The sequence below is a fragment of the Cornus florida genome, unplaced genomic scaffold (genome assembly GCF_030987335.1).
Source record: "Cornus florida cultivar Cherokee Brave unplaced genomic scaffold, ASM3098733v1 CherokeeBrave_3.0.0_Hap2_Chr01, whole genome shotgun sequence".
NCBI lineage: Eukaryota > Viridiplantae > Streptophyta > Magnoliopsida > Cornales > Cornaceae > Cornus > Cornus florida.
The window spans coordinates 87,211,120-87,235,203 of record NW_026775571.1 but is presented as its reverse complement, the minus strand read 5'-3'; the positions used below and the strand labels follow the sequence as shown (position 1 = coordinate 87,235,203).

General features: G+C 36.8%; 4 protein-coding genes and 1 pseudogene across 5 annotated transcripts; all 5 read right to left on the bottom strand.

The window, feature by feature from the left end:
* Window positions 1-190: 190 nt before the first annotated feature.
* On the bottom strand, window positions 191-5,022 carry LOC132304747 (aspartyl protease family protein At5g10770-like). 2 transcript variants are annotated; one of them, XM_059802479.1, is made up of 2 exons: window positions 4,524-5,022; window positions 191-1,745 (listed from the first exon to the last, which is right to left on the bottom strand). In XM_059802479.1, the coding sequence occupies exon 2, from the start codon at window positions 1,672-1,674 to the stop codon at window positions 433-435; it is 1,242 nt and encodes a 413-aa protein (XP_059658462.1). In that variant the 5' UTR covers window positions 1,675-1,745; window positions 4,524-5,022; the 3' UTR covers window positions 191-432. The 2 variants fall into 2 exon arrangements, with proteins under 2 accessions (XP_059658462.1, XP_059658456.1); XM_059802473.1 differs by lacking the exon at window positions 4,524-5,022 and adding an exon at window positions 1,934-2,117.
* Window positions 5,023-5,330: 308 nt separating this feature from the next.
* Window positions 5,331-7,213, bottom strand: LOC132304773 (aspartyl protease family protein At5g10770-like). Its single transcript, XM_059802494.1, has 2 exons — window positions 6,949-7,213; window positions 5,331-6,746 (listed from the first exon to the last, which is right to left on the bottom strand). The coding sequence occupies exons 1-2, from the start codon at window positions 7,013-7,015 to the stop codon at window positions 5,566-5,568; spliced, it is 1,248 nt and encodes a 415-aa protein (XP_059658477.1). The 5' UTR covers window positions 7,016-7,213; the 3' UTR covers window positions 5,331-5,565.
* Window positions 7,214-8,330: 1,117 nt separating this feature from the next.
* LOC132304779 (aspartyl protease family protein At5g10770-like) lies at window positions 8,331-10,617 on the bottom strand. Its single transcript, XM_059802501.1, has 2 exons — window positions 10,335-10,617; window positions 8,331-10,175 (listed from the first exon to the last, which is right to left on the bottom strand). Exon 2 carries the CDS (start codon window positions 10,123-10,125, stop codon window positions 8,995-8,997), a length of 1,131 nt encoding a protein of 376 aa, XP_059658484.1. The 5' UTR covers window positions 10,126-10,175; window positions 10,335-10,617; the 3' UTR covers window positions 8,331-8,994.
* Window positions 10,618-11,808: 1,191 nt separating this feature from the next.
* LOC132304764 (aspartyl protease family protein At5g10770-like) lies at window positions 11,809-13,801 on the bottom strand. The gene is made up of 2 exons (XM_059802487.1): window positions 13,486-13,801; window positions 11,809-13,228 (listed from the first exon to the last, which is right to left on the bottom strand). Exons 1-2 carry the CDS (start codon window positions 13,646-13,648, stop codon window positions 12,051-12,053), a joined length of 1,341 nt encoding a protein of 446 aa, XP_059658470.1. The 5' UTR covers window positions 13,649-13,801; the 3' UTR covers window positions 11,809-12,050.
* Window positions 13,802-16,911: 3,110 nt separating this feature from the next.
* On the bottom strand, window positions 16,912-19,614 carry LOC132276892 (elongation of fatty acids protein 3-like; annotated as a pseudogene).
* Window positions 19,615-24,084: the final 4,470 nt, after the last annotated feature.

Below are 24,084 nucleotides of genomic sequence, written 5' to 3'. Positions count from 1 at the left end.
TACATATACTAATTACTGAAATTTTCAATTTTCATCTTAAATTAAAATTAACAGCATGTAACCTTCCTAATATATAAAATTTTCATTTTTCATCTTAAATTTTGATTAATTGCTGATTTAAAATTGTGCAATTTATTTAATTATGTTCTTTCGGAATATTGTTATTTATTGCATGTCTGTATTTATAATATGATCCAACAATATGAAGATGATATTATTTTTCTTAATTCGTTCTAACATCTTCTTTGTTATACAATAACACAATCTTCATATACAACCTTAGGATCTATGATCCCAAATAAGAACAATTTAGGGTTTTGGGATCTTTATCTATCACATATAAAGGGTTGTTGCAGAGTGTCCTCATGACTCCTTTTACATGAGATGCCATAATGTTTGATATATGAGATAAAGTTACTATCATTTAAATAACTAGCTGCAGCCCCCAGCAGCAAATCCGATTCTTGAATTTGTGACATCATAAGCCACACTATATGTCTGTTGCTGTGTGTTTCCAATAATGGCGATTCCATCACTGGCCGAGTTTCCTATGAAGGCCAAGCATGTAATGTTCTCCTCGGCAATATCGTACAGAATGTTGTGAGGCGCAAGAGTGAGGTAGGCCTCTCCTTGAAACACCATCCGAACCTCCGGCACATCTGACATCTCCTTCAAACTCCCTTTATAACATGTGTCGAGAATGCTATACGCGGGGGCAGTTTCGTGCTTTGATGACATGATCTTGGTGAATTCATCACGGAGAACTGCATATACTGACATAGGAAGGCGCGAGATCACCGTCCCAGAATCTATTATTGTTGGAGCCTTGTACTCTGCCTCTGTCACCCCCAGTGTTCTGCCTGCCACTGCAATTGCAGACAAACTCAAAAAGTACAAGCTGCTCTCTCGGGAATTAGTAAGCATTGGAGTGAACTTATAGGATGATCCCATCAATGAATCCCTTCCTATGGTCAATGAGCCTCCACTGCCTCCTTTCGCTGTTGGGAGGCAGTAGGAGAAGGCATATCCATATTTGGTTGACAGCTGAGAGATCATGGAGAGCTTGTTACGAGCCAGGCCAAAAAGACCAGCAGACTTACCAAAATATCCTTCATTGTCCTGCCCACACCCGTACACAAAACCAGGCAGTGTTTCTGATTGTGTTAGGCTAAGTGAATCCTGACTCAAGTAGCCACTGGAAAAAGATTTGTCCCCATAGCTAGCCTCATACACACACTCATTAGCAGAAGTGCAAGCAGGGTCATTCAAAGTGGCTTCCTTGAGTGAATTGCACTCGGGTGTTGTGCACGATAACTTTTTGTTGGTGCTGGATGCAGTGGGATCAAAGTAGGGAACGACCTGTGGATGGCAGTATCCGAGGCAAGGCTGGCATTGCAGCCAGGAGAAGGAGCTGCCCGTGTCGACAAGCACGGGATAGTAACTCGGTGGAGTGCCAAGTCCAATCTTGACATAGTAATTGCCAGCACCAATGGACAGACCAGGGTTCAAGGGTGTGCTGATGAACTTTGGTCCAAAAAGGTGTTCCGATTTGTGTGAGGCGGAGTTTGTGGCACCACTTGTTCTAGTCTTAGTGAATCTGGAGTTTAGATGCTTAACTCGTGCTTGGTCATGAGAAAGTAACTCGGAAAAGGATGGCGGAGACTGGGAGGTCATAGGCGAGCCATGTCCTTGCACATGATACAAGGTCAAGTGCAAAGCTGAATGGTTGAGTCCTTGCTCAGCTTCTGCCCAAAAAAGAGAAATAAAAGAAAGTTAATATCCCTTTTCAGCTATGACTCCTATGAATAGTACGCACAATATATAACATTTATATGGTCATTCCCAATCAATAAAATCCATGAAATCAGAGGATTACATCCCATATGTGAAGAAAGAAAATGTAAACTATTGAACCAAATGAGATTCAACATGCCTTGATGCCCAGCAAATGAAGATGTTGCAAGCAAGAAAAAATAAGAGAGGAACCAAACCAACTCCATTTCTCCTGCACCTTTTGGAATGCTGTATTGGTTTAAGTACATGTTACGTAATCATTCTTCATTCTCTTCAGATCTCTCTCTCTCTGACACACACACACACACACACAAGAGAAAAACAAAAGTTTTTGTTTTAATAATTACGACACAACTTGATTCTTCAGATAACTCCAAGAGGTCCCAAATCACAGATTGATACTTGGATGGTATAACCAATCTATCATGTCTAAATTAAGGGGTCCATTCCACGATTAGAAAGCCCAAATGTCTCTTCTGCAATAAAAATCAGCAACTACTGGTACAGTTCACCAACAAGAAAGAAGAAAATCATATGCACCTTCATCCCAAAATGATAAGGAAACTAATTTATCATATAATTAAGATCTTCTTGTGTGTGTGTGTTTATTGTATAACAAATTTTCTACCAGAAATGGATTCCAATAATTTTGTATAATCTTCACATGTTTTATTTATTAAAACCTTCTATCATTCCTCAGGGTTTGAAAAAGTTGCGTGTTTCCTTTTTCAAATTTTTTTCCCCTTTCATCTTCAAGTTGCAAATTCCTTGGTGAGCAGGTTTGTTCTATAGCTCTGTCCTCTTTTTTTACATCAACAAGTCTTTTTTAGTATTATTGTTATTATTAGGAAAAATATTGTAACAAGCTTGTAAGTTTATCTCTGAGTCCTAATATTTCAAACAGTTCACATAATGAAATTAAAAAAAAAAAAAAAATTCTTCCTAATTTCTGCTACTGAAATTACTCCATAGTAAGTAATTATGCTGCTTTCACATGCATATTATTGCTCCTTGTGCAACAAACTAGTAAGAGATTGACGGTCCGTTGATTATGTAGGTTACTCATAGCATATGAGGTCCCCAGTGTTCCTCGTCATATCTATTCAAATTGAGACTGACCCATGAGCTCCAATAATTCACTTAAAACTGTGAGGTTATGAGAGCATGATGTGAGTACCTCAAATGCGACATCTCAGCAACCGCATTTTACCTAGAGCTACCAAAAATTTCATTTTTCGTGTTATATTAGTAGAATTGGTTGCATAAAACTTCTCTAAACTATTAAAAATTTGAATACCCCTGTACAAAATTTTTATTACTAAATATCACACACACATATATATATATCTATATAGACACACCCTTCCATCAAGTTACAACTTACAATTAGTCAAAGAAATGGGGTTTTTTAAAAAGAAAAAGAAAAAGAAATTCAAATTTATCCTTTTGAATTAATTGCACAAACATCCCTCAATTAGTAAGAAAATTTCATATTACTCCATGTTCAGGGGATAATTTACAAATTTTTTATAGTTCAAAGGAGTTTGTGCTGAAGAGTAATTTCATAACTTTTAGGACACATTTAACAGTCACCTAATGACAATTAAGCTGTTTGCCTTATTTGTAATTTTTCTATAGTTCAAGAAGGTTAAATTAAATTTTAAGTGGACACAAGCAAATTTATGCAGTTCATAGGTTTGCTGAAGAGTAATTTCATAACTTTTAGGACACATTTAACAGTCACCTAATGACAATTAAGCTGTTTGCCTTATTTGTAATTTTTCTATAGTTCAAGAAGGTTAAATTAAATTTTAAGTGGACACAAGCAAATTTATGCAGTTCATAGGTCTTCTTCTTCACAATAACTCTGAAACCTCGGCCGTTGATAGTTTTGCCCTTGCAAACAACATTATAAAAATTATTTATCATTTTTTTAATTCTCTAATTAAAAATTATTTATGCATTTGTAACTGGACTGAGTTGCTTATTCTTCTTCTTCTTCTTCTTCTTCTTCTTCTTTATCACAATAACTCTGAAACCTCGGCCGTTGATAGTTTTGCCCTTGCAAACAACATTATAAAAATTATTTATCATTTTTTTAATTCTCTAATTGAAAATTATTTATGCATTTGTAATTGGACTGAGTTGCTTATTCTTCTTCTTCTTCTTCTTCTTCTTCTTCTTATTTATCACAATAACTCTGAAACCTCGGCCGTTGATAGTTTTGCCCTTGCAAACAACATTATAAAAATTATTTATCATTTTTTTAATTCTCTAATTAAAAATTATTTATGCATTTGTAATTGGACTGAGTTGCTTAGGCATGCCGGTCAATTATGAGTTTATGTAAACGTAATAATTTCTTCTTCTTCTTCTTCTTCTTATTATTATTATTTATCACAATAACTCTGAAACCTCGGCCGTTGATAGTTTTGCCCTTGCAAACAACATTATAAAAATTATTTATCATTTTTTTAATTCTCTAATTAAAAATTATTTATGCATTTGTAATTGGACTGAGTTGCTTAGGCATGCCGGTCAATTATGAGTTTATGTAAACGTAATAATTTCTTCTTGTTCCTGCCCAATCAGGATAACTTGGTCCTACTAGGTGAGGTGGCCTGGTGAAAATTTGACACGTCTAAAAAAAAATCATGTAATAATATTAAAAAAACTAAAAATAAATATGAAGGGCGATGAAATCAGAGTAATCAATTGAAGCGACTTACAGTTTTGCCAGTCGACGGTTGTCGTGGATTATTCGTTGTTCATCGCCGACGAGGAGAAATTGTTGGGCATACAATATCTGATCTCTCTCCTCTGCTATGTTAATCGCACATCTGGTCCAAATAGTGAATTCGATTGGATGATTTTAGACCAGTGCATACATTTTTCTTTCTCTTTTCTCTAACCGGTGTTTCGTTGCAAAAACTGTCCGTGTACACACATACTCCACATTGAATGCAGTTGGTGCAAAATTAAGGCCTCAATCTCAGAACTGCATAACATTGCATCAGTGGTGGAAGATGGAGAGGATTTTAGAGAGAAAGAAATCCAGAACATTGCGGGCCGCCAGCAGCGTAGTTGGTGGAGGTCGGATAGCGGAAGAGAAGACTGAAAATTAGGGTTTCGAATTGGGACAGGGAAGAAAGAGCTATGGAACTTGACGGTGGAGATAAGAATATGCCGATGGAAACCACCCTTCGCGCTAGGTTGGGGTCTCTATCTTTTGGTTTAACCCATCAAAAAAGGCAGGTATGATTTATGACCCATTTTTAATTTTTTTTTTTAATAGCTTTTTGACAAATGCCTATATTTCAGTGTTTCACTGCATCAGGTGTACTTTAACACGTCGTATTTTATTTTATTTTTTTAATTTTTCGAACTATGTTCCATTTAGTTAATGATGCATATTTAAAAAAAAAATAATAATAATAATAATAATAATATATGAGAAATGTGACCGTGATAGAGTCCTTCCCTATTTATATAAGATCACATCTTTCCTGTTTGTTTGGAAATTAAAAAATGAAACATTTTTAAAAACGAAATTACCTACTCCTAATATTTTTTCTATCATCTACTTTCTTATACAATAACACAATATCATACACAAACATGGGATTTACTATCCAAATAAGAACAATTTAGAGTCACGGAATGTTCGTCTATCATATAGAGAGGGTTGTTGCAGAGGATACCCACGACTCCTTTTTCATGAGATGCCATAATGTTTGATAAATGAAAAAAAATATGCTAACATTTTAATAACTAGCTGCAGCCCCCAGCAGCAAACCCAATTCTTGAATTGGAGACATCATAAGCCACACTATATGTCTGCAGCTGAATGTTCCCAATAATGGCAATTTCATCAGTGTCTGAGTAATCTGCGAAGGCCAAGCACACAGTGCCCTCGTTCCCTTCTACAAGAATGTTTTGAGGTGCGAGAGTGAGTTCGACGCCTCCTTGAAACACCATCCGAACCTCAGGCACATATGATGACATCTCCTTCAAACTACCTTTATAACACGTATCTAGAAATTTATGAGAAGACGTAGTATTTTGTTTTTTTTGGGACATGATCATTTTGAAATCATCACGTAGGCTATCATATACCCACGAAGGCAAGCGCGTGACCATCGTCCCAGAATCTATAATTGCCACCGTCAGAGGATATGTAGTTGTACTGTAATGGGCCTCTGCTACTACAATAGCGGTCAAATTCAAACCGTACAAGCTGCTAAGCCTGCTATCTTTGGTATTAGTAAGCATTGGAGTGAAGTTGTAGGACGATCTCGTCAATGAATCCTTTCCTATGGACAATGAGCCTACACTGCCTCCCTGCACTGTTGGGAGGCAGTACGAGAAGTCAGGTCCATACTTGGCCGAAAGCTGAGAGATCATGGAGAGTTTGTTACGAGACATGCCAACAAGACCAGCAAACTCACTGGTAAACGTAAACCCATGACTCTCCCGCTCCTGCCCACACCCGAACACAAAACCGGGCAGTGTTTCTTCTGATTGTGTTAGGGTCAGTGAATCCTGACCCAAGTAGCCAAGGGAGAAAGTTTTGTCCACATAGCTAGCATTGTACTTGCACTCCCCAGGACTACTGCAATCAGGGCCAGCTGGAGTGGCTTCCTTGAGTAAATTGCACTCGGTTGTTGAGCACGGTAACTTTTTGAAGGTGGTGGATGCAGAGGGAGATGGCTTGGGCTGGCATTGCACCCACGAGAAGGAGCTGCCAGTGTCGACCATCACGGCATAGGGTTTGGGCGGAGTGCCAAGGTTGATGTTGATATAGTAGTAATTGCCCTTATCCAGAGTAGCAGCTTTCAAGGGTGTGCCGATGGAGTTTGTTCCAAAGAGGTGTTCTGGTCTGTGCGAGTCATGTCTTTGCACATGATACAAGGGCAAATGCAAAGTTGAATGGTTGAGTCCTTGCTCAGATTCTGCCCAAACAAGAGAAAAAATATAAGACAATTAATTTGAAAATAGTATGCACTACATATAATACTTATATGGTCGTATTCCCAATCAATGGAATCAGAGGATTACATCCTATATATGAACAAAGAAAATGTCATATATATATATATGAAAATGATGCAAACAATATTACATTGAACCAAATGAGATAAGCACATCACATACCTTGATGCCTTGCAAATGATGATGCTGCAAGCAGAAGAAAAGAAGTGAGGAACCAAACCAACCCCATTTCTCCTACACCGTACCTTTTGAAATGCTTTAAGTAGATTTTGTGGATACATTCTCTTCATATACACACACACATATATCTACACACACATACACATGAAGTGCAATTTTGGGACGACTTTGGGTCACGATTTTAGTCACAATTTTGGGACGACTTTGGGTCTTCGCATAACTCCATGAACAATTAAAGTTGGGACGACTTGGTGTCTTCACATAACCCCATGAACAATTTTGAGACGACTTGGTCTTCAAGTCCATGATTTCCCAAATAAGAGATAGAAAACCAAGGGAAAAGAGTAATGCAAGAAAACCAAGGGAATTCTTTTTTTATTTTTTAATATATAAATTTTTCTTTTTTCTTTAATAATTTCAAATCCTCGAAAAGCATTACCCAACCGCATAACCCTTTATTTTCTTTTTACCTTTCTCTATTGTAAATAATAGTTTGTTTTCATAATTTCTGCTATTGACATTTGTAAATGAATTCATGCTGCTTTTCACATACATTATTGGTAAGAGACTGGTAGTGTAGAGACTACGAGGTCCATAGTGGCTGCTTTGTCATTACATAAACTTTTATCTTTGAAAATTTCCACAGAGAGAGGAGTGTGTGTCTTTTGTCTTTGCTCATCTTTCGGTTTTTTTCCCTTTTTTTTTTCTTAAAAAAAAAAAAACCTTATAATTGAACGACTTGAGAGAGGGGCAGTGCAGGTATTTTTGAATTGGAAACGAGAGCATGCTCTAACGACCAAGTCAAATCAGCACTGAGACTTTTCCGCTACTGCATTTAACATACTCACTTCTTTTAAATTCAAAGAAGTGAGTATTTTTTATTTTTTTTAAGAGTAATTTAATCTAAAACTAATTCAAGATCATATTAAAATTTTGGTGTGAATATTAACTATATGAGTAACTCAAATTTACTATAATTTTTAACATGAAATATAAGCCCGAATTACAAATTTGAATTTAAAAGTAGAAATATGGGTTAGGCTCGGGTTGAGTATTTAGAATTGAAGATAGGCTTGGGTTAGATTTAAGTTTAACATTTCATATAATAAGTTGAGTTCAAATTATACCTCAAATTCGTCTAACTCACCCGAGTTTTAACCCTAATTCTAATGAACATAGATGGAACCGTAACCAAAGAGACGTGAATGGCACAACCCTTTCTTGGAAGGAGAGAGTGTGGGTGTGCCTTTGTCCTTGCTCATCTTCTTAATTTTTTTATTAGCTTTTTGAAAAATGCCTATATTTTAGTGTTTCACTGGCATCAGGTGTACTTTAACATGTTGTACCCTCCATGTTTCCTTCAGTTTATTTTTTATTTATTTATTTATTTTGTTTTTCAACCATGATCCCTTTAGTTAATGATGCATATTTTAAAAAAATTAGAACATGAGGATTGGGACCGTGTTATAGTCATTCAGTTGTTTATCTGTTGTAAAATCAATCATAAAACATCGTATCTTTCCTATTTATTTGGACATTAAAAATGGTAATTTTTTAAGAACAAAATTGCCCTTTCAATATGAATAAATTAATGACTTATTACTTTGATATTCTCTAAGATTTGGTACGCCTTAACTTTTTTTTTTTATCCTATTTGACCTTTTGAACAAATTTTTATAAAAATGACAATTATAGTTTTTTTGGGCAGGCTGTTGAGCAAAAAGATTGTTAAATAAGTGGTTTACCAATTTGATGTTTTATTTGCACGACCTGCCTCTAAGCCTTTTACTTGAAACTATTTGAAAATTTATTATTTTTGTTAATCCGTTTTATCATCTACTTCCTTATACAATAACACAATATCATATACAAACATGGGATTTACTATCCAAATAAGAAAAATTTAGGGTCACGGAAAGTTCATCTATCATATAGAGAGGGTTGTTGCAGAGCATACCCACGACTCCTTTTTCATGAGATGCCATAATGTTTGATACATGAAAAGAAAGATGCTAAACATTTTAATAACTAGCTGCAACCCCCAGCAGCAAACCCAATTCTTGAATTGGAGACATCATAAGCCACACTATATGTCTGCAGCTGAATGTTTCCAATAATGGCGGTTCCACCGTTGTCCATGTAATTTGCGAAGGCCAAGCACACAGTGCCCGGCTTGTTCCCTTCTACAAGAAGGTTTTGAGGTGCGAGAGGGAGTTCGACCCCTCCTTGAAACACCATCCGAACCTGAGGCACATATGATGACATCTCCTTCAAACTGCCTTTATAACATGTATCTAGAAATTCTTTAGAAGACAAGTCAACTAGAATATTCTTTTTCTCTAGAGACATGATCCTTTTGAACTCATAACGTAGGCTTGCATATACCAACGTAGGCAAGCGCGTGACCATCGTCCCAGAATCTATAATTGTTGGATCCTTATTGTAATCCAGTCCCAATGTCCTGTTTGCCACTACAATCGCGGTCAAATTCAAACCATACAACCCGCTATCTTTGGAATTAGTAAGCATTGGAGTGAAGTTGTAGGATGATCTCGTCAATGAATCCTTTCCTATGAACAATGAGCCTCCACTGCCTCCCTGTGCTGTTGGGAGGCAGTAGGAGAAGTCATGTCCATACTTGGCCGAAAGCTGAGAGATCATGGAGAGTTTGTTGTTACGAGTCATGCCAACAAGACCAGCAGACTCACTGGTAAACGTAGACCCATTACTGTCCTGCCAGTGTCCACACCCGAACACAAAACCAGACAGTGTTTCTTCTGATTGTGTTAGGGTCAGTGAATCCTGAGTCAAGTAGCAAAAGGAGAAAGTTCCGTCCACATAGCTAGCTTTGTACTTGCACTCCCTAGGACTAGTGCAATCAGGGCCTTCTGGAGTGGCTTCCCTGAGTAACTTGCACTGGGTTGTCGAGCACGGTAACTTTTTGAAGGTGGTGGATGCAGAGGAATTTGGCTTGGGCTGGCATTGCACCCACGAGAAGGAGCTGCCAGTGTCGACCATCACGGCATAGCGTTTGGGCGGAGTGCCAAGGTTGATATTGATATAGTAATTGCCCTTATCCCGAGTATCAGCTATAAAGGGTGTGCCGATGGAATTTGTTCCAAAGAGGGGTTCTGATCTGTGCGAGTCATGTCTTTGCATATGATACAAGGGCAAATGCAAAGTTGAATGCTTGAGTTCTTGCTCAGATTCTGCCCAAACAAGTGAAATATACAAGAAAATTAATATGAAAATAGTATGCACAACATATAAATACTTATATCGTCATATTCCCAATCAATAAAATCCATGGAATCAGAGGATTACATACTATATATGAACAAAGTAAATGTTATAACCACATCACATACCATGTTGCCTTGCAAATGAAGATGCTGCAAGCAGAAAAAGAAGCGAGGAACCAAACCAACCCCATTTCTCCTACACCGTACCTTTTGAAATGCTTAAAGTAGATTTTATGTATACATTCTCTTCTTATATACACACACATATATATACACACACACACAAATGAAGGAATGCAAAAGTTTTAGTCACAATTTTGGGAAGACTTCGGGTCTTCGCATGACTCCATGAACAATTGAAGTTGGAACGACGACTTGGTGTCTTCACATAACCCCATGAACAATATATTTGAGACGACTTGGTCTTCAAGTCCATGATTTCCCAAATAAGAGATAGAACTTGAATGGCATAACCAATCTACCATGTCTAAATTAAGGGGTCCATTCCACAAAGTTAAAAAAAAAATATTTGGACACCCAAATGTTCTCCTTCGCAATAACATTCATCAACCGCTAGCGTAGAATAAGTCAAAGAGAATGAAGTGAATGAAATGAAATGAAATGAAAATTTTCTTAGTGTTTGTTAGCCTGAAATTATTTTAAGAAAATTATGAAAGATTAATCATTTTATGGTTTGAATAGAATAAATATTTTATGAGAAAGTTAGGTGGTTATGGAAAGTAGTTTTTCTTCAAAATTTTCCTTTTGCTCCAACCCAAGCTTCTAAAGTGTTTAAAATATATATATATATATATATATATATATATATATATATATATTTCCCATCTAACCAAACGGAGTCAAGAAGAAAGTTAATAGAAAATAATTTGCAAACAAAATTTCTAACAAAAAGTTCTGTCCAACAGAAATAGCATTTTAAAATTATACATACACAAACTCCTTAATCTCAAGATGATAAGAAACTAAGTTATCGTATCATTCTATATATATATATGTATCTCGTATCATTCTATATATACATTGTACCCTTCATGTTTACTTTAGTTTTTTTTTTAAACCATGTTGCCTTTAGTTAATGATGTATATTTAAAAAAAATTATAATATAAGGAATTGGACCGTACTATAGTCATTCAGTTGTTTCTCTGATTGATTATAAATTCAATAATAAAACATCATATCTTCCTTATTTATTTGGACGCTAAAAATGGTAATGTTTTAAGGACAAAATTGCCCTTTCAATATGAATAAATTAATGGCTTATTACTTTGACATTCTCTAAGATTTGGTACACCTTAACTTTTTCTATCCTATAGACCTTTTGAACAATTTTTTATAAAAATGACAATTATAGTTTTTTTGGGCAGGCTGTTGAGCAAAAAGATTGTTAAATATGTGGTTTTCCAATTTAATGTATGTTTTATTTACACGACGTGCCTCTAAGCCTTTACTTGAAACTATTTGAAAAATTATTATTTTTGTTAAACCCTTTTATCATCTACTTTTCTTATACAATAACACAATATCATACACAAAGATGGGATTTACTATCTATATGAAATCATTACATGCCTCTAAGCCTTTACTTGAAACTATTTGAAAACTTATTATTTTTGTTAATCGGTTCTATCATCTACTTTCTTATACAATAACACAAAATCATACACAAACATGGGATTTACTATCCAAATAACAACAATTTAGGGTCACGGAATGTTCACCTATCATATAGAGAGGGTTGTTGCAGGGCATACCCACGACTCCTTTTTCATGAGATGCCATAATGTTTGATACATGAAAAAAAGATGCTAACATTTTAATAACTAGGTGCAGACCCCAGCAGCAAACCCAATTCTTGAATTAGAGACATCATAAGCCACACTATATGTCTGCAGCTGAATGTTTCCAATAATGGCAATTTCATCAGTGTCTGAGTAATCTGCGAAGGCCAAGCACATAGTGCCCTCGTCCCCTTCTACAAGAATGTTTTGAGGTGCGAGAGTGAGTTCAACCCCTCCTTGAAACACCATCCGAACCTCAGGCACATATGATGACATCTGCTTCAAACTACCTTTATAACATGTGCGGAGATATTCAGAAGTCGGGTTAGTCCGGATAAGTTTGTGCTTTGACATGATACTTCTGAACTCATCGCGAAGAACTTTATATACTGATGTGGGCAAGCGCGTGACCATTGTCCCAGAATCTATAATCGTTGAACGCTTGTACTCGGCTTCTGCTACTCCGAGTGGCTTTCGCGCCACTACAATTGCGGTCAAACTCAAGCCGTACAAGCTGCTACCCCTGTTACCTTTGGAAATGTTAAGCATTGGAGTGAACTTGTAGGATGATCTCGTCAATGAATCCTTTCCTATGGACAATAAGCCTACACTGCGTCCCTGCACTGTTGGGAGGCAGTACGAGAAGTCATGTCCATACTTGGCCGAAAGCTGAGAGATCATGGAGAGATTGTCACGAGCCATGCCAACAATACCAGCAAACTCACTGGTAAACGTAAACTCGTGACTGCCCTGCCCACACCCGAACACAAAACCTGGCAGTTTATCTGATTGTGTTAGGGTCAGTAAATCCCGACACAAGTAGCCAAAGGAGAAAGATGTGTCCACATAGCTAGCATTGTACTTGCACTCCCTAGGATCAGTGCATTTAGGGTCAACTGGAGTGGCTTCCCCGCGTAAACTGCACTCGGGTTTCGAGCACGGTAACTTTTTAAAGGTGGGGGATGCAGAGGGATATGGCTTGGGCTGGCATTGCACCCACGAGAAGGAGCTGCCAGTGTCGACCATCACGGCATAGGGTTTGGGCGGAGTGCCAAGGTTGATGTTGATATAGTAATTGCCCTCCTTATTCCGAGTAGCAGCTTTCAAGGGTGTGTCGATGGAGTCTGTTCCAAAGAGGTGTCCTGATCTGTGCGAGTCATGTCTTTGCACATTATACAAGGACAAATGCAAAGTTGAATGGCTGAGTCCTTGCTCAGATTCTGCTCAAACAAGAGAAAAATACAAGAAAATTAATATGAAAATAGTATGCACAACATATAAATACTTATATGGTCATATTCCCAATCAATAAAATCCATGGAATCAGAGGATTACATCCTATATGTGAACAAAGAAAATGTTTTATATATATATATATATATATATATATATATATATATATGTGTGTGTGTGTGTGTGTGTGAAAATGATGCAAACAATATTACATTGAACCAAATGAGATATGCACATCACATACCTTGATGCCTTGCAAATGAAGATGCTGCAAGCAGAAGAAAAGAAGCGAGGAAACAAACCAACCCCATTTCTCCTACACCGTAACTTTTGAAATGCTTTAAAGTAGATTTTATGGATACATTCTCTTCATATATACACACACATATATACCCACACATACACATGAAGAAATGCTAAAGTTTTAGTCACAATTTTGGGACGACTTTGGGTCTTCGCATAACTCCATGAACAAAGTTGGGACGACTTGGGGTCGTCACATAACTCCATGAACAATTTTGAGACGACTTGGTCTTCAAGTCCATTATTTCCGGCCCAAATAAGAGATAGAACTTGAATGGTATAACCAAACTACCATGTCTAAATTAAGGGGTCCATTCCACAAAGTCAAAAAAATATTGGACCCCCAAAGGTTCTATCTCGCTATAAAATTCATCAACTGCTAGCGTAGACAAGTCAGAGTGTGAGGTGAATGAAATAAAAATTTTGTATATATGTGGAGTATGTTCAATTAGTTAAAACTATGTATCATTCTTGAAAGTTTGAAAAAGTTGCCTCTGTTTTTCCTTATTCAATTTTTCATATTCCAGTTGCAAATTCCTTGGTGAACAGGATTGTTCTGTTGTTTTGTCCTCTTTTTTGTGCATCAGCAAGTCTAATATATGTATATATATATATATATATATATCAAGGTTGTAATTCATCTCACAGCCCTAATATTTCAAATGGTTCAGAATGAAAGAAATAAAAAGGTAACGTAATGAAACTAACATTTTTCTTGTATAATCTCCATAAGTAAAACGGAAAAGAGTAATGCAAGAAGACGAAGGGAATCCTTTTTTCATTTTTTAATATATATTTTTATCTTTTCTTTTTCTTTTTCTTTTTTTTTTTGATAATTACAAATCCTCAAAAAGCATTACCCATCAGCATAACCCTTTATTTTCTTTTTATCTTTCTCTATTGTAAATAATTGTTTGTTTTCATAATTTCTGCTATTGAAATTTATAAATGTATTCAGGCTGCTTTTCACATACATTATTGTAAATGTTTTTCCATAGTGGTTGCTTTGGCGTTACATAATCTTTTCTCTTAGAAAATTTCCTGTAGATAGCAGTGTCTCTGTCTTTGCTCATCTTTCTTCTTTTTTTTTTTATTTATTTTTTTTGAAAAATCTTATAATTGAACTTCAGAGAGGGGTAATGTAAGAATTTTAAAGTGAGACTGACCACCAGTTATTGAAATTCACTAATTCACTTAGAATTGGAAACGAGAGCATGGTGCGACGACCAAGTCAAATCAGCCCTCAGGCTTTTGGACCACTGCATTTAACATATTAAGAATAGCACTTATTAAGAGTTTGTTTACTAACAGAAATGATTTCTGATTTTTACTGTCGATTATTAAAATTGAAAAATAAAAATAAAAATCATGTTTAATAAAATATTTTTACTTTTTTGTTTTAAGAAAGTACTTTCTAATTTTTTGAAGAGAAGAAAAAGTGAGAAATCCTCACTTTCTCTATTTCTTACGCTGTTCGTAGGAATTACTTTTTGTACTGTAGCATTATTTAACAAGAAAAAAAGAAAAAAAAATTCTTAACATGGCGTCATCCGCCGAATCACCCACCTCCTCCCCACCATTGATCAGCCATTGAAATCTGAAACCCTTCATCGTTTTGAAAGAGCAAGTTGTATATGAAATTCCTTCTCAAAGAAGTTAAAATCAACGGAATTCTCTACCGAATCAGAGACCCTAGTGGTCTCAAATTCCGCCGCCACCGACGATGGAGTTCGAGTAGCATCCGATTAGAGGAGAGAAAATACATAAACACTTTCTCTCTCTAGTTTCTCTCTCTACTGGTTTAACCTAAGCCCACTTGGCTGAAAGTAGATGAACGGCGGCAACGAGCAGTGTCTCCAAGCTAAGGTTGGACTGAACTTATCGGTAGACCGAACGGTGATGAGGCTGTGACGATGTGATCAAGGAATCCGGCAATTGTGCATTGGAGAGGGAGACCTAAATTTGAGGCTCTGGTTTCCATGGATTCCGGCATTGGCACACAGTATATAGAGAAAGATTGATGAGGTTAAGGTCCACGATTCCGGCATCGGAAGAGAGAGATGATTCGCTAACAGGAACTAATCGATTTTGTTTTGGTTGTTGGATGGATTTTTTGTTTGGAAATGCTCTATAGGGGTGAATATCAGCCTCGTCAATCTGTCTCTATACTTTTTCTATAGACCAATGGAGATATAGAGGTGAATTCAACTAGAATCACAACCAGAATCACACCTATATTCAGAGGTTGTATATATATATATATATATATGTTTGTAATCATTTGTGTTTGTGTATATATTGATATCAGACTTGAGAAGTCTATGTGACTTTGTTTCCCTCTCTTACGCACAAGATCAGGAAAGCAAAATTAAAATTATTAAACTTACTTTCTATTTTTTACTTTCAAATATTAAAAGCAAAAGAAATTATTAAACATTATTTCACTTTCTATTTTAGTTCAAGAAATCAAAAACATAATTTTATTTTTGGAGAAAATAAAAGTAAAAAAATGAAAGCTTTAGTAAAAGGACCCTAAAAGATTTAATTTTTCATCATGAATTAAGATTAATTGCATAAAATCTTCCTTATTTATTAAAAATTTGCAATTGTAAGACACCCTGTCTCTCAAGTTACATTACGACAAAAGAATTGGTTATATTTTTTCTTTTTTTAAAAAAATCTAATCTATTCTTTTGAATTGATTGCATAATACCCTGTTCAAAAGATTTTATGTAAAAGATTTAGTAACTTTTAGGATACATTTAACTGTCATCTTATGACAATTAAGTTGTTGGCCTTATTTGTAAAGTTTTAATTCTAGGTGACACGTAGAATGTTTACAATTCATAAGTTTTTTGACATTTGAGCAATTAATTTTTTAATTTTTATTGCAAATTTTTATTGCAATGTTATAATAGTCATCACGTTTCAAACATATTTGTTGATGATGTGAACCCAGCGTGAAACCAACCACCTTGAGACCTCGTATGTTTGGACAATCGGTCACGATTTTCAATTGTATGACTCTTTTTCTATTTTGATTGAAATAATGATATGTTTTTATTTTATAATCTATGTTCTTTATGATTTTAATTTAGGGATTTTTACATATAAATGTACTTATGGGGCTATATTTACAGTATTATGTAGTCAAAGTACCATAGTTTCAAAAAAATGTAATTGACCAAATTAATAACGTGGACATGAATTTTTACCGTTCACTATACTTTGTTGCCCAAAATGACCTTTTCACTTTTTGAATCAAATTACCCTACTGCCCCCTATTTCTTTTCTGGCACAAAATATACCCTAATGCAACTGCAAAAATACACATCAAACATAGCCGATTTACTCCAATACCCGATCACTAAATTCCACCGCCATCGGTAATCTCTCCGCTCGGCAATCCAATCGCCACCCAGAATCTGTACCCGTAAACCACCGAATAGACCGAGCTCGTGACCAGAATCGCCAGAATTTGAAACGATTGAGAGAATTCAAGCCAGAGAAAGGTTATGAAAATCTGAATTGCTTGACTGAAGAATTGGAAGGATAGTTTTCGTCGCCAGGGGACGGTGAAGTAGGTTCGGAAAGTGTGGAGGAACCGAGAGAGGTAGAAGATGTAGGACCAAAAGAAGACCCAACCCGAGGAGCAGGTGCCGAGGGGGAAGCAGAGGAGCCACTGGAAGGGGGTCTTGGAGAGGCGCCAGAACCATCGGGTGTCGCAGATCTTCGCGGCGGCGGAAAGGAGGATATCGGCGAAGGTTGTGGCGGAGATGATGGCCATGGAGAGGCTGTAGAGAGCTGGGACAGGTCCGAGGGGAACGGGTTGGGTCGGCGGAGGATGAGGAGGAGGTGGAGGAGGGAGAGGATGATGTGGCAGGAGATGGAGGTGAAGAGGAAGGACCTATAACGTTTCCAATTTTCAGCATTTTTCAATTTTTTGGAATTTTGTTACCGCAAGGGTATTTTGGTCATTTCACTTTTACGCGTGGGATTTTGGTTGAGTCCAATTGTATTTGGTGCATTTATTTTCATGTGACTTATGTAGCATTTTGTGGTGGTGCACTTGTATAGGTGTGTGTGGTGTAGGAATTAAAGCAAAAGAAAAAGAGAAAAGAAAAAGAAATTTGTGGGGCCCACCACTAACCTCAAAAGTGGTCTTGAGACCACATCCTCTCTCTCACTCTTTCTCTCTCCCCGTAAGTCTCTCCCTCTCCTTCATTTCCATTTCTTTTTTCTTTTTTTTTGGTTTCAAGCCTTTAAATCTTGATTCCAACTTCAATACTTGGAGTTTTGAGGTGCCGTTTGAGGCAAAACAAAGCCCACAACGAGCTCTACGCGTGTGTACCACCAATTCCAACTTTGGGCATCCCTTTGGATTTTGAAATTCTTAACCCATTTTAAGGGTTTTGCTCAAATTGAGGTAGAGGTCCTTAATCCATGAAGTTCTTGTGCTTTAGTGAATTAACCTACTTGAATTTTGTCTTAGCATGCTTAGTTGCTTTGATTTTTGTTTAAATTGACTTAATTGAGAATATGTGAATTTGTATGATTATGTGTTAACTTGATTGTATATAAAAGCATACTATATGTTGAGTTTTGTGTTCATTGTGTTGCTAATATACTATAAATGATGTATGAAGGATATGCCTAAATGTTGAATTTACAATTCCATTATGTTATTTCTATTGTATAAAAGCATGTTGTAGCTTCTTTAGAAGTTCTTATGAATTGTGTTAGCTAATTAAATTTGAGCTAATTGTGAGATGATGAGTATTGGCATGACATAAATGCATCTATGCATTTACATTGGGCAAGGAATGGAAAAATTGATTTTGAAAAGAAAATTGATTTTGATAAAACCCGGTCGCTGCGGAGTCACCAACGGGCCGATAGGTTAATGTAACCTAGAGGGAATTAGGGAGATTGCCCTAGCGTGGTTGAGCTATCTGGGCCCCATAATGACGTTGCGGAGTCACCAAAGGTCAGGGACAGTAGCCAATCCTTCTCTCGGCGCTGCGGAGTCACCGAAGGGGGTTACATTAACAGTTTGAAAGAGATGATTTGAATGTTGAAAATGAGGAGCGACATCTACATGCATTGCACTCCCATTGCATCATAATGTGTATACTTATGGTTGATCGTTATGTGGTTTTGTCCCGACATTGTATGACCCCCATTTCTTATTGCTCTATTCTATGTTTGGATTCACAAGAACACAAGGGGCATGTCTTAAGTGCCACATGCTGAACTATTTGCTCACCCCACTATATCTAACATTTTTCAGGACATGGTAAAGATGTGGCAGATGACAATCCACCCTAGGCTTGACGGAGGGCTAGAATTCATAATTTCACTATGTTGTATTTAGTCCGTTTGGTGTGAAATTCACCATTTTGGGAATGTAACTAAATTAGTATTCATGATTTCGTAATTTAAGAATGAACTCATCTTTTGTTCGATGTAATTATATCAACGATGTCTTATGACGATCAATTGGTAGCACACTAGTCTATAATTGTTGAATGCTTTTTAATTGATGGTTTTGATCAAGTCTGTGGCATTTCAAAAGTTCTCCAACCGTCCTAGTGCATTTTTCAGATGCAGTGCATGTGTTCCAGGTTCAAGGCTAGGGATCTTCATTTCGGTCGACCGAAATGGGGTTCGGTCGATCGAAGCATCTTCACACTCTCAGCATCTTGGTTTCGGTCGACCGAAGGAGTGCTTTGGATGACTGAAACAAAGGGGCTCATTTCGGATGACCGAAGCCCCACTTCGGTCGACCAAAATGAAGTTGTTTGGTCTAGCTTCACCCTTCTTTCCGGAAATTGTCACCTCATGCGCTCCAATTGTTTATGTCATTGTTGGAAAGTTTGACGTTTTGATGCTAGAAATGATAGGTTTAACGTTGATGACCTCGGGTTCGAGCAAGGACCCGGCTAACGGTTCGAGCCTCCGGGTCCGGGTCATTACAGGACCACGTGGAGCCCCATGATTGGGAGTGGCTCCAACGGAAGTTGACGATGGATGGGTGCTCCGATAAGAAATAGGTGAGGCTTTGTATCATTGTTGACTGTGTGGTGGTGGTGTTCATTCTCATCATGGCGGAGATGTGTCCTCAGGTTATTTGTTTTGAAAGAAATAGAAAATAGAGCAGCTTAAAAAAGACCCTATTATTTTTGGTGTTTATAGGTCGACGGTGGTGGTTTAGTTTGTGTGTTCTCAGAAGAGAGAGAGATGGTGAACTATTAAGGGTATAGTGCCTGAAAAGAAACAGGGGCAGTAGAGTAATTTGGTTCAAAAAGTGAAGGTCATTTTGAACAGTAAAAGTTCATGTCCACGTCATTAATTTGGTCAATTACATTTTTTTGAAACTAGGGTACTTTGACTACATGATACGGTAAATACAACCCCATAAATACATTTATACGTAAAAATCCCTTTAATCTAAAATAACAACTTTTAACAATCCAAAAAATTTTAGTTTGATTTTAAAAATACTAATAAATATTATATTCTTTCTGATCAAGAACATGTATCTAAGCTCAAACTACGTGGTGACAAATGCATGTGTATGAAAGATGGTAATAAATATTAGAGTAAAGCGAAGTGTGTGATATGATTAGATATTTGAAAGTGGGACCATTGACTAAAAGGCATAACTTGAACTTGGGAGAAGGGCACCCCGTTATATAGGACCCCACTTGGGTTTTGGCATTAGGTGGATGCACCGTGTTGACACTAAATTTGTTATTTAGTTGGCAAGGCAGATATCAAGGGAAATTACATCTCAATCCTTCCTTTCTTACATCTTCGAGATTATAATTTAGGACCATCTTAACATATTTTATTATTGTAATTGACTCCAACAAATTTTCATTTTAAATTGATAAAAATATAATGTGTTAGGGGTGACTCAGGTTTACACATTCCATCTAAAAATGTTATCCATTCTCGTCTTTACTGTTAAAAGTTGATAAGCGCCGAATATTATATATTCAAGCGCCCTAAATTGCATTAGTTAAGTCCATCTTTTGATTATTTATGTAGATTATCTCCATTTCCATGTTTTTATGCATTTTCAGGTTCATTGGTCAAAAAGAAGCAAGGTTGAAGTTTTGTTGTAATTTTGGATAAGAAAGGCACAATACTGAAGCTTTGCAGCAGTGGAACTTGACTTTTGTCGCCATTTTTGACCTAGAAAACTCAAGAACTGGACTTCCATCATAACATAAAAGATTTAGAGCTCTGAATCAGCTTTCCAAATCTTCAAGCGGTTCATCATTCGGAGTTTGGAGCAGAGAGTTATGATCTTCTTATTATAGGTGCTCAGAACTGCCTGGCAGCAATGAAAGTCTGCCTTGTTCTTCAATTTCGACCAACCAGAATTGAGAATTGGATCTCCACCAAAACATAAAGTTTTTAGAACTCTGAATTAGCTTTCTAAATCTTTAAACGATTCATCATTTGGAGTTTGGAACGCAAAGTTATGGCCATTTTACCAAAGTAGATCCGGGCGTAGCAAACCAAGCATAGGGCATTCTGGCCAATTTTCGAGTGCTCGAGGCCTTATTTCGAGTGCTCGAAATTAGGGTAGATTGCTTCACGAGATCAGCCACTTGTGCTCAGAAATTTGCTAACTTTGGATACTCTCTTTATGAGTTGGTTGGGGATGTTTCTTAGAGGAGAGAGAGGGCTTTTTGGGTGGAGTAACATGTCTACAAAAGAGGGGAGCCACACATTACTTAGGATTATCCTTCATTTTGACAAGAGGAAGGAGAGAGAAGAGAGCAAAAGAAAGGTGTGTTCTTCAAGCTCTAAAGAGGGTGCACGAAAATGGAGATGAGGATGATGCTTCTTCCTTCTTCTAGCTCACCAATGGGCAACTAAACCTCATCTAGGGAGGTGATGAAACCCCTCCCTTGTAAGCATATGTTAGTATAGTTTATTTTTGGGGATTACAATGTATTTTTGTTAGTCTTTCCATGATTAAGAGCCTCATTTTTGTTGTAATGAATGTTGAATGTTTATAAATGATTATTGTGAGTTATTCATCTTGTCTTGGATGGTTACTTTTCTTAATCATATTGCTTGCACTTCCATGGTGACAATGGAAGTTAGATCATGGAATGGTTTTAATGGCATGGAGTTGGAGAACCTAGATAGTTCATGGCTTAGGGTTTCCCTTTGATGGTCTATACTTGATTCTTAGCTTTATGTGCATTCACCATTTAAATTAGGGCTTGATAATCCTTGACTTAGTAAGCATGTTCTAAGCTACATTTTAGTTTAGGTAGTTGATCATGTGAACCTTTGATGGTTTATTCTTACCTTTCTATTTAAATGAACTTCTTGAGGATATTATAGCAACCTAGTATTGTTATGTATTATGACTATCATATATGTTGTTTTTCCCTTAAATTAATCTTAACCTAGCATGTGTATAGGGATGGAGGTGGATTCATTTCCCTAGCCTTCTTTACTTATACTTCACTCCCTTGAATTCTTGCAATTTATTGTTTTATGCACTTTTAATTTCTTAGCTTAAGTGACATCCAACAAAACCTCTATAAACCCTTCATCATTCTAAGAATGATTCTAGACATTTAGGTTGTATTAGACTAGCGCAGTCCCAGTGGTTCGACTTACCCGACCAATAGCCCTATTTTACAATGATTCGTGATATTGCGAAGGTTGATGTATAGTTGATCAACTGATCAATTTTTGGCGCCGTTGCCGGGGACTTGCATACGGTTTAGCAACCAAAGTTTTAGGGTTAAACTTAGTGTGATTGTTAATATTGTGTTTTGTGCATATTTCTCGTGTGGTTTAACCATTTTTATGTTGTAAGATTCTAGGGACTCGACTCTCGCCGTGGGAACGCTAGCAAAGTGTAAGTCTAGAGGACCCTAGGTAAGCTTCTTGACCTTTTAGTTTCGCATTGTTATATATTGTGCATGTGTTAAGCTTAGAAGTAGTTAATTTATTTGCAAGCCCTTGTTGAGGCTATATTATTGTTTTAATTTCGTGTTCAAGCATCGGTCCTTGTCGTGGCTATTTATTTTCTGTCTTGATAATTAAGGAGAAAGGTGTGATACCCCTCGGATCCGAGACACGGGTTGATCAGGCCCAGGCCCAAACCCGAGGGAATATCAAACAATTAATATTTTATAATGAACACGGAATACAAAATAAATTAAGAAATGAAATTAAAGCTGGAAGAAACTAAAAAAATAGAATCCGCAAAATAATATAATTATTAAAATCCATCAAACCCAAACTCCAAAACTCCATCAGTTTACAACTTGGGAATCCATCTCTAGTGGACCCCTATTAAACATCCATACGGAAGATAGAACAACTGCAATAAACATCCAGAAATAAAACTATAGAGAGAGCCCTGCATCGTCGGAAGAGTGAATAGAGACCTCTGCTCAGCACGAACACGTCTAAGCCTGGAACTGTCGTGTACCTGAAAAATAGAAGTGGGTCAGGCCCACGCGCAAGTTCTATACTACTACAATCTAAACAGAGGCCCGATACGCATGTACATCCTAAACAATTCAACAATAGCTAATAGTCCGTAAATATATATATAGTCACACTAAAGGACTCTCACTGGACTACAGGTCGGTCTCAACCTGAATAGAGGTAACATGCTAAAACGCACACGAAGTGGGCATATGTACCTATCCCTAAATAGGGTACACTTCCAACCATCGTAGCCAGCTACACATCCCGATGCATATACGCTCCCTAGCCATCGGTCCTGAGGCTCAAGCTCATACCGAGGCACCATAACAGTACATATATAAAATCCATCCAAAATCCCTGGTATTGCCACTCAACAAGTAGTTGCCATGACAATACAAATCCACGGGACTTAACTTTTAGTTAATCCCATCCTTATTCCAAGTAGGTGGGTAATGGTATTGTTTTAAAAACCAAACCCATCCTTAGTATGCCACCGTCCCATACCGGTGCCTACTTTCCAATCCTCCAATAGTCAATAATACCAATAAATCAAGTATATATCAACTAAATTCCAACATCCAACATTCAATGTTAGCAGTGATAAAATAAGCATTGATAAACAGGGTCCCAACAACAACATATACATGCCCAGTTTACGTTGTTCCCTTTAGTCTGATATAAAGACAGAATTAATTAAAATTTCCATTTAACACCTTACAAAAGACATACAGATATGTAGGGTATGTATCACAAAATCCTAACCTCCACAGTTGATACTAACTGTGATAATGTAAGCATCAAAACAATATTCACAGTATGTATGTAGACATGCTCAAATTATAGTGTTCCACAAAATCGATCTAGTGTTAAACTCAAATCCTCCTAGTATTTAAGTTCCAACAGTTGCTATTACAGAAGTTAAGATAGCTATCATCTAGACCCATCCTTCCAATAATTTATACTAGCAGTGGTAAGGAAAAACGTGAACCACAAAACCACAATGCATCCACAAACATGCTTAGTCTAGGTTGAACAAGCATACAACACTACTGTAACTACCAAT

Excerpts from the sequence above, each read along its gene's own strand:
- LOC132304764 (XM_059802487.1), bottom strand. The coding sequence starts at position 13,648 with ATGTGTATGTGTGGGTATATATGTGTGTGTATATATGAAGAGAATGTA. Across the intron at positions 13,229-13,485 it reads TTCATTTGCAAGGCATCAAG|AATCTGAGCAAGGACTCAGC; the intron begins GTATGTGATGTG and ends TTGTTTGAGCAG.
- LOC132304747 (XM_059802473.1), bottom strand. The coding sequence starts at position 2,042 with ATGTACTTAAACCAATACAGCATTCCAAAAGGTGCAGGAGAAATGGAG. Across the intron at positions 1,746-1,933 it reads TTCATTTGCTGGGCATCAAG|AAGCTGAGCAAGGACTCAAC; the intron begins GCATGTTGAATC and ends TTTTTTGGGCAG.
- LOC132304773 (XM_059802494.1), bottom strand. The coding sequence starts at position 7,015 with ATGGGGTTGGTTTGGTTCCTCACTTCTTTTCTTCTGCTTGCAGCATCA. Across the intron at positions 6,747-6,948 it reads ATCATTTGCAAGGCATCAAG|AATCTGAGCAAGGACTCAAC; the intron begins GTATGTGATGTG and ends TTGTTTGGGCAG.
- LOC132304779 (XM_059802501.1), bottom strand. The coding sequence starts at position 10,125 with ATGCAAAGACATGACTCGCACAGATCAGAACCCCTCTTTGGAACAAAT.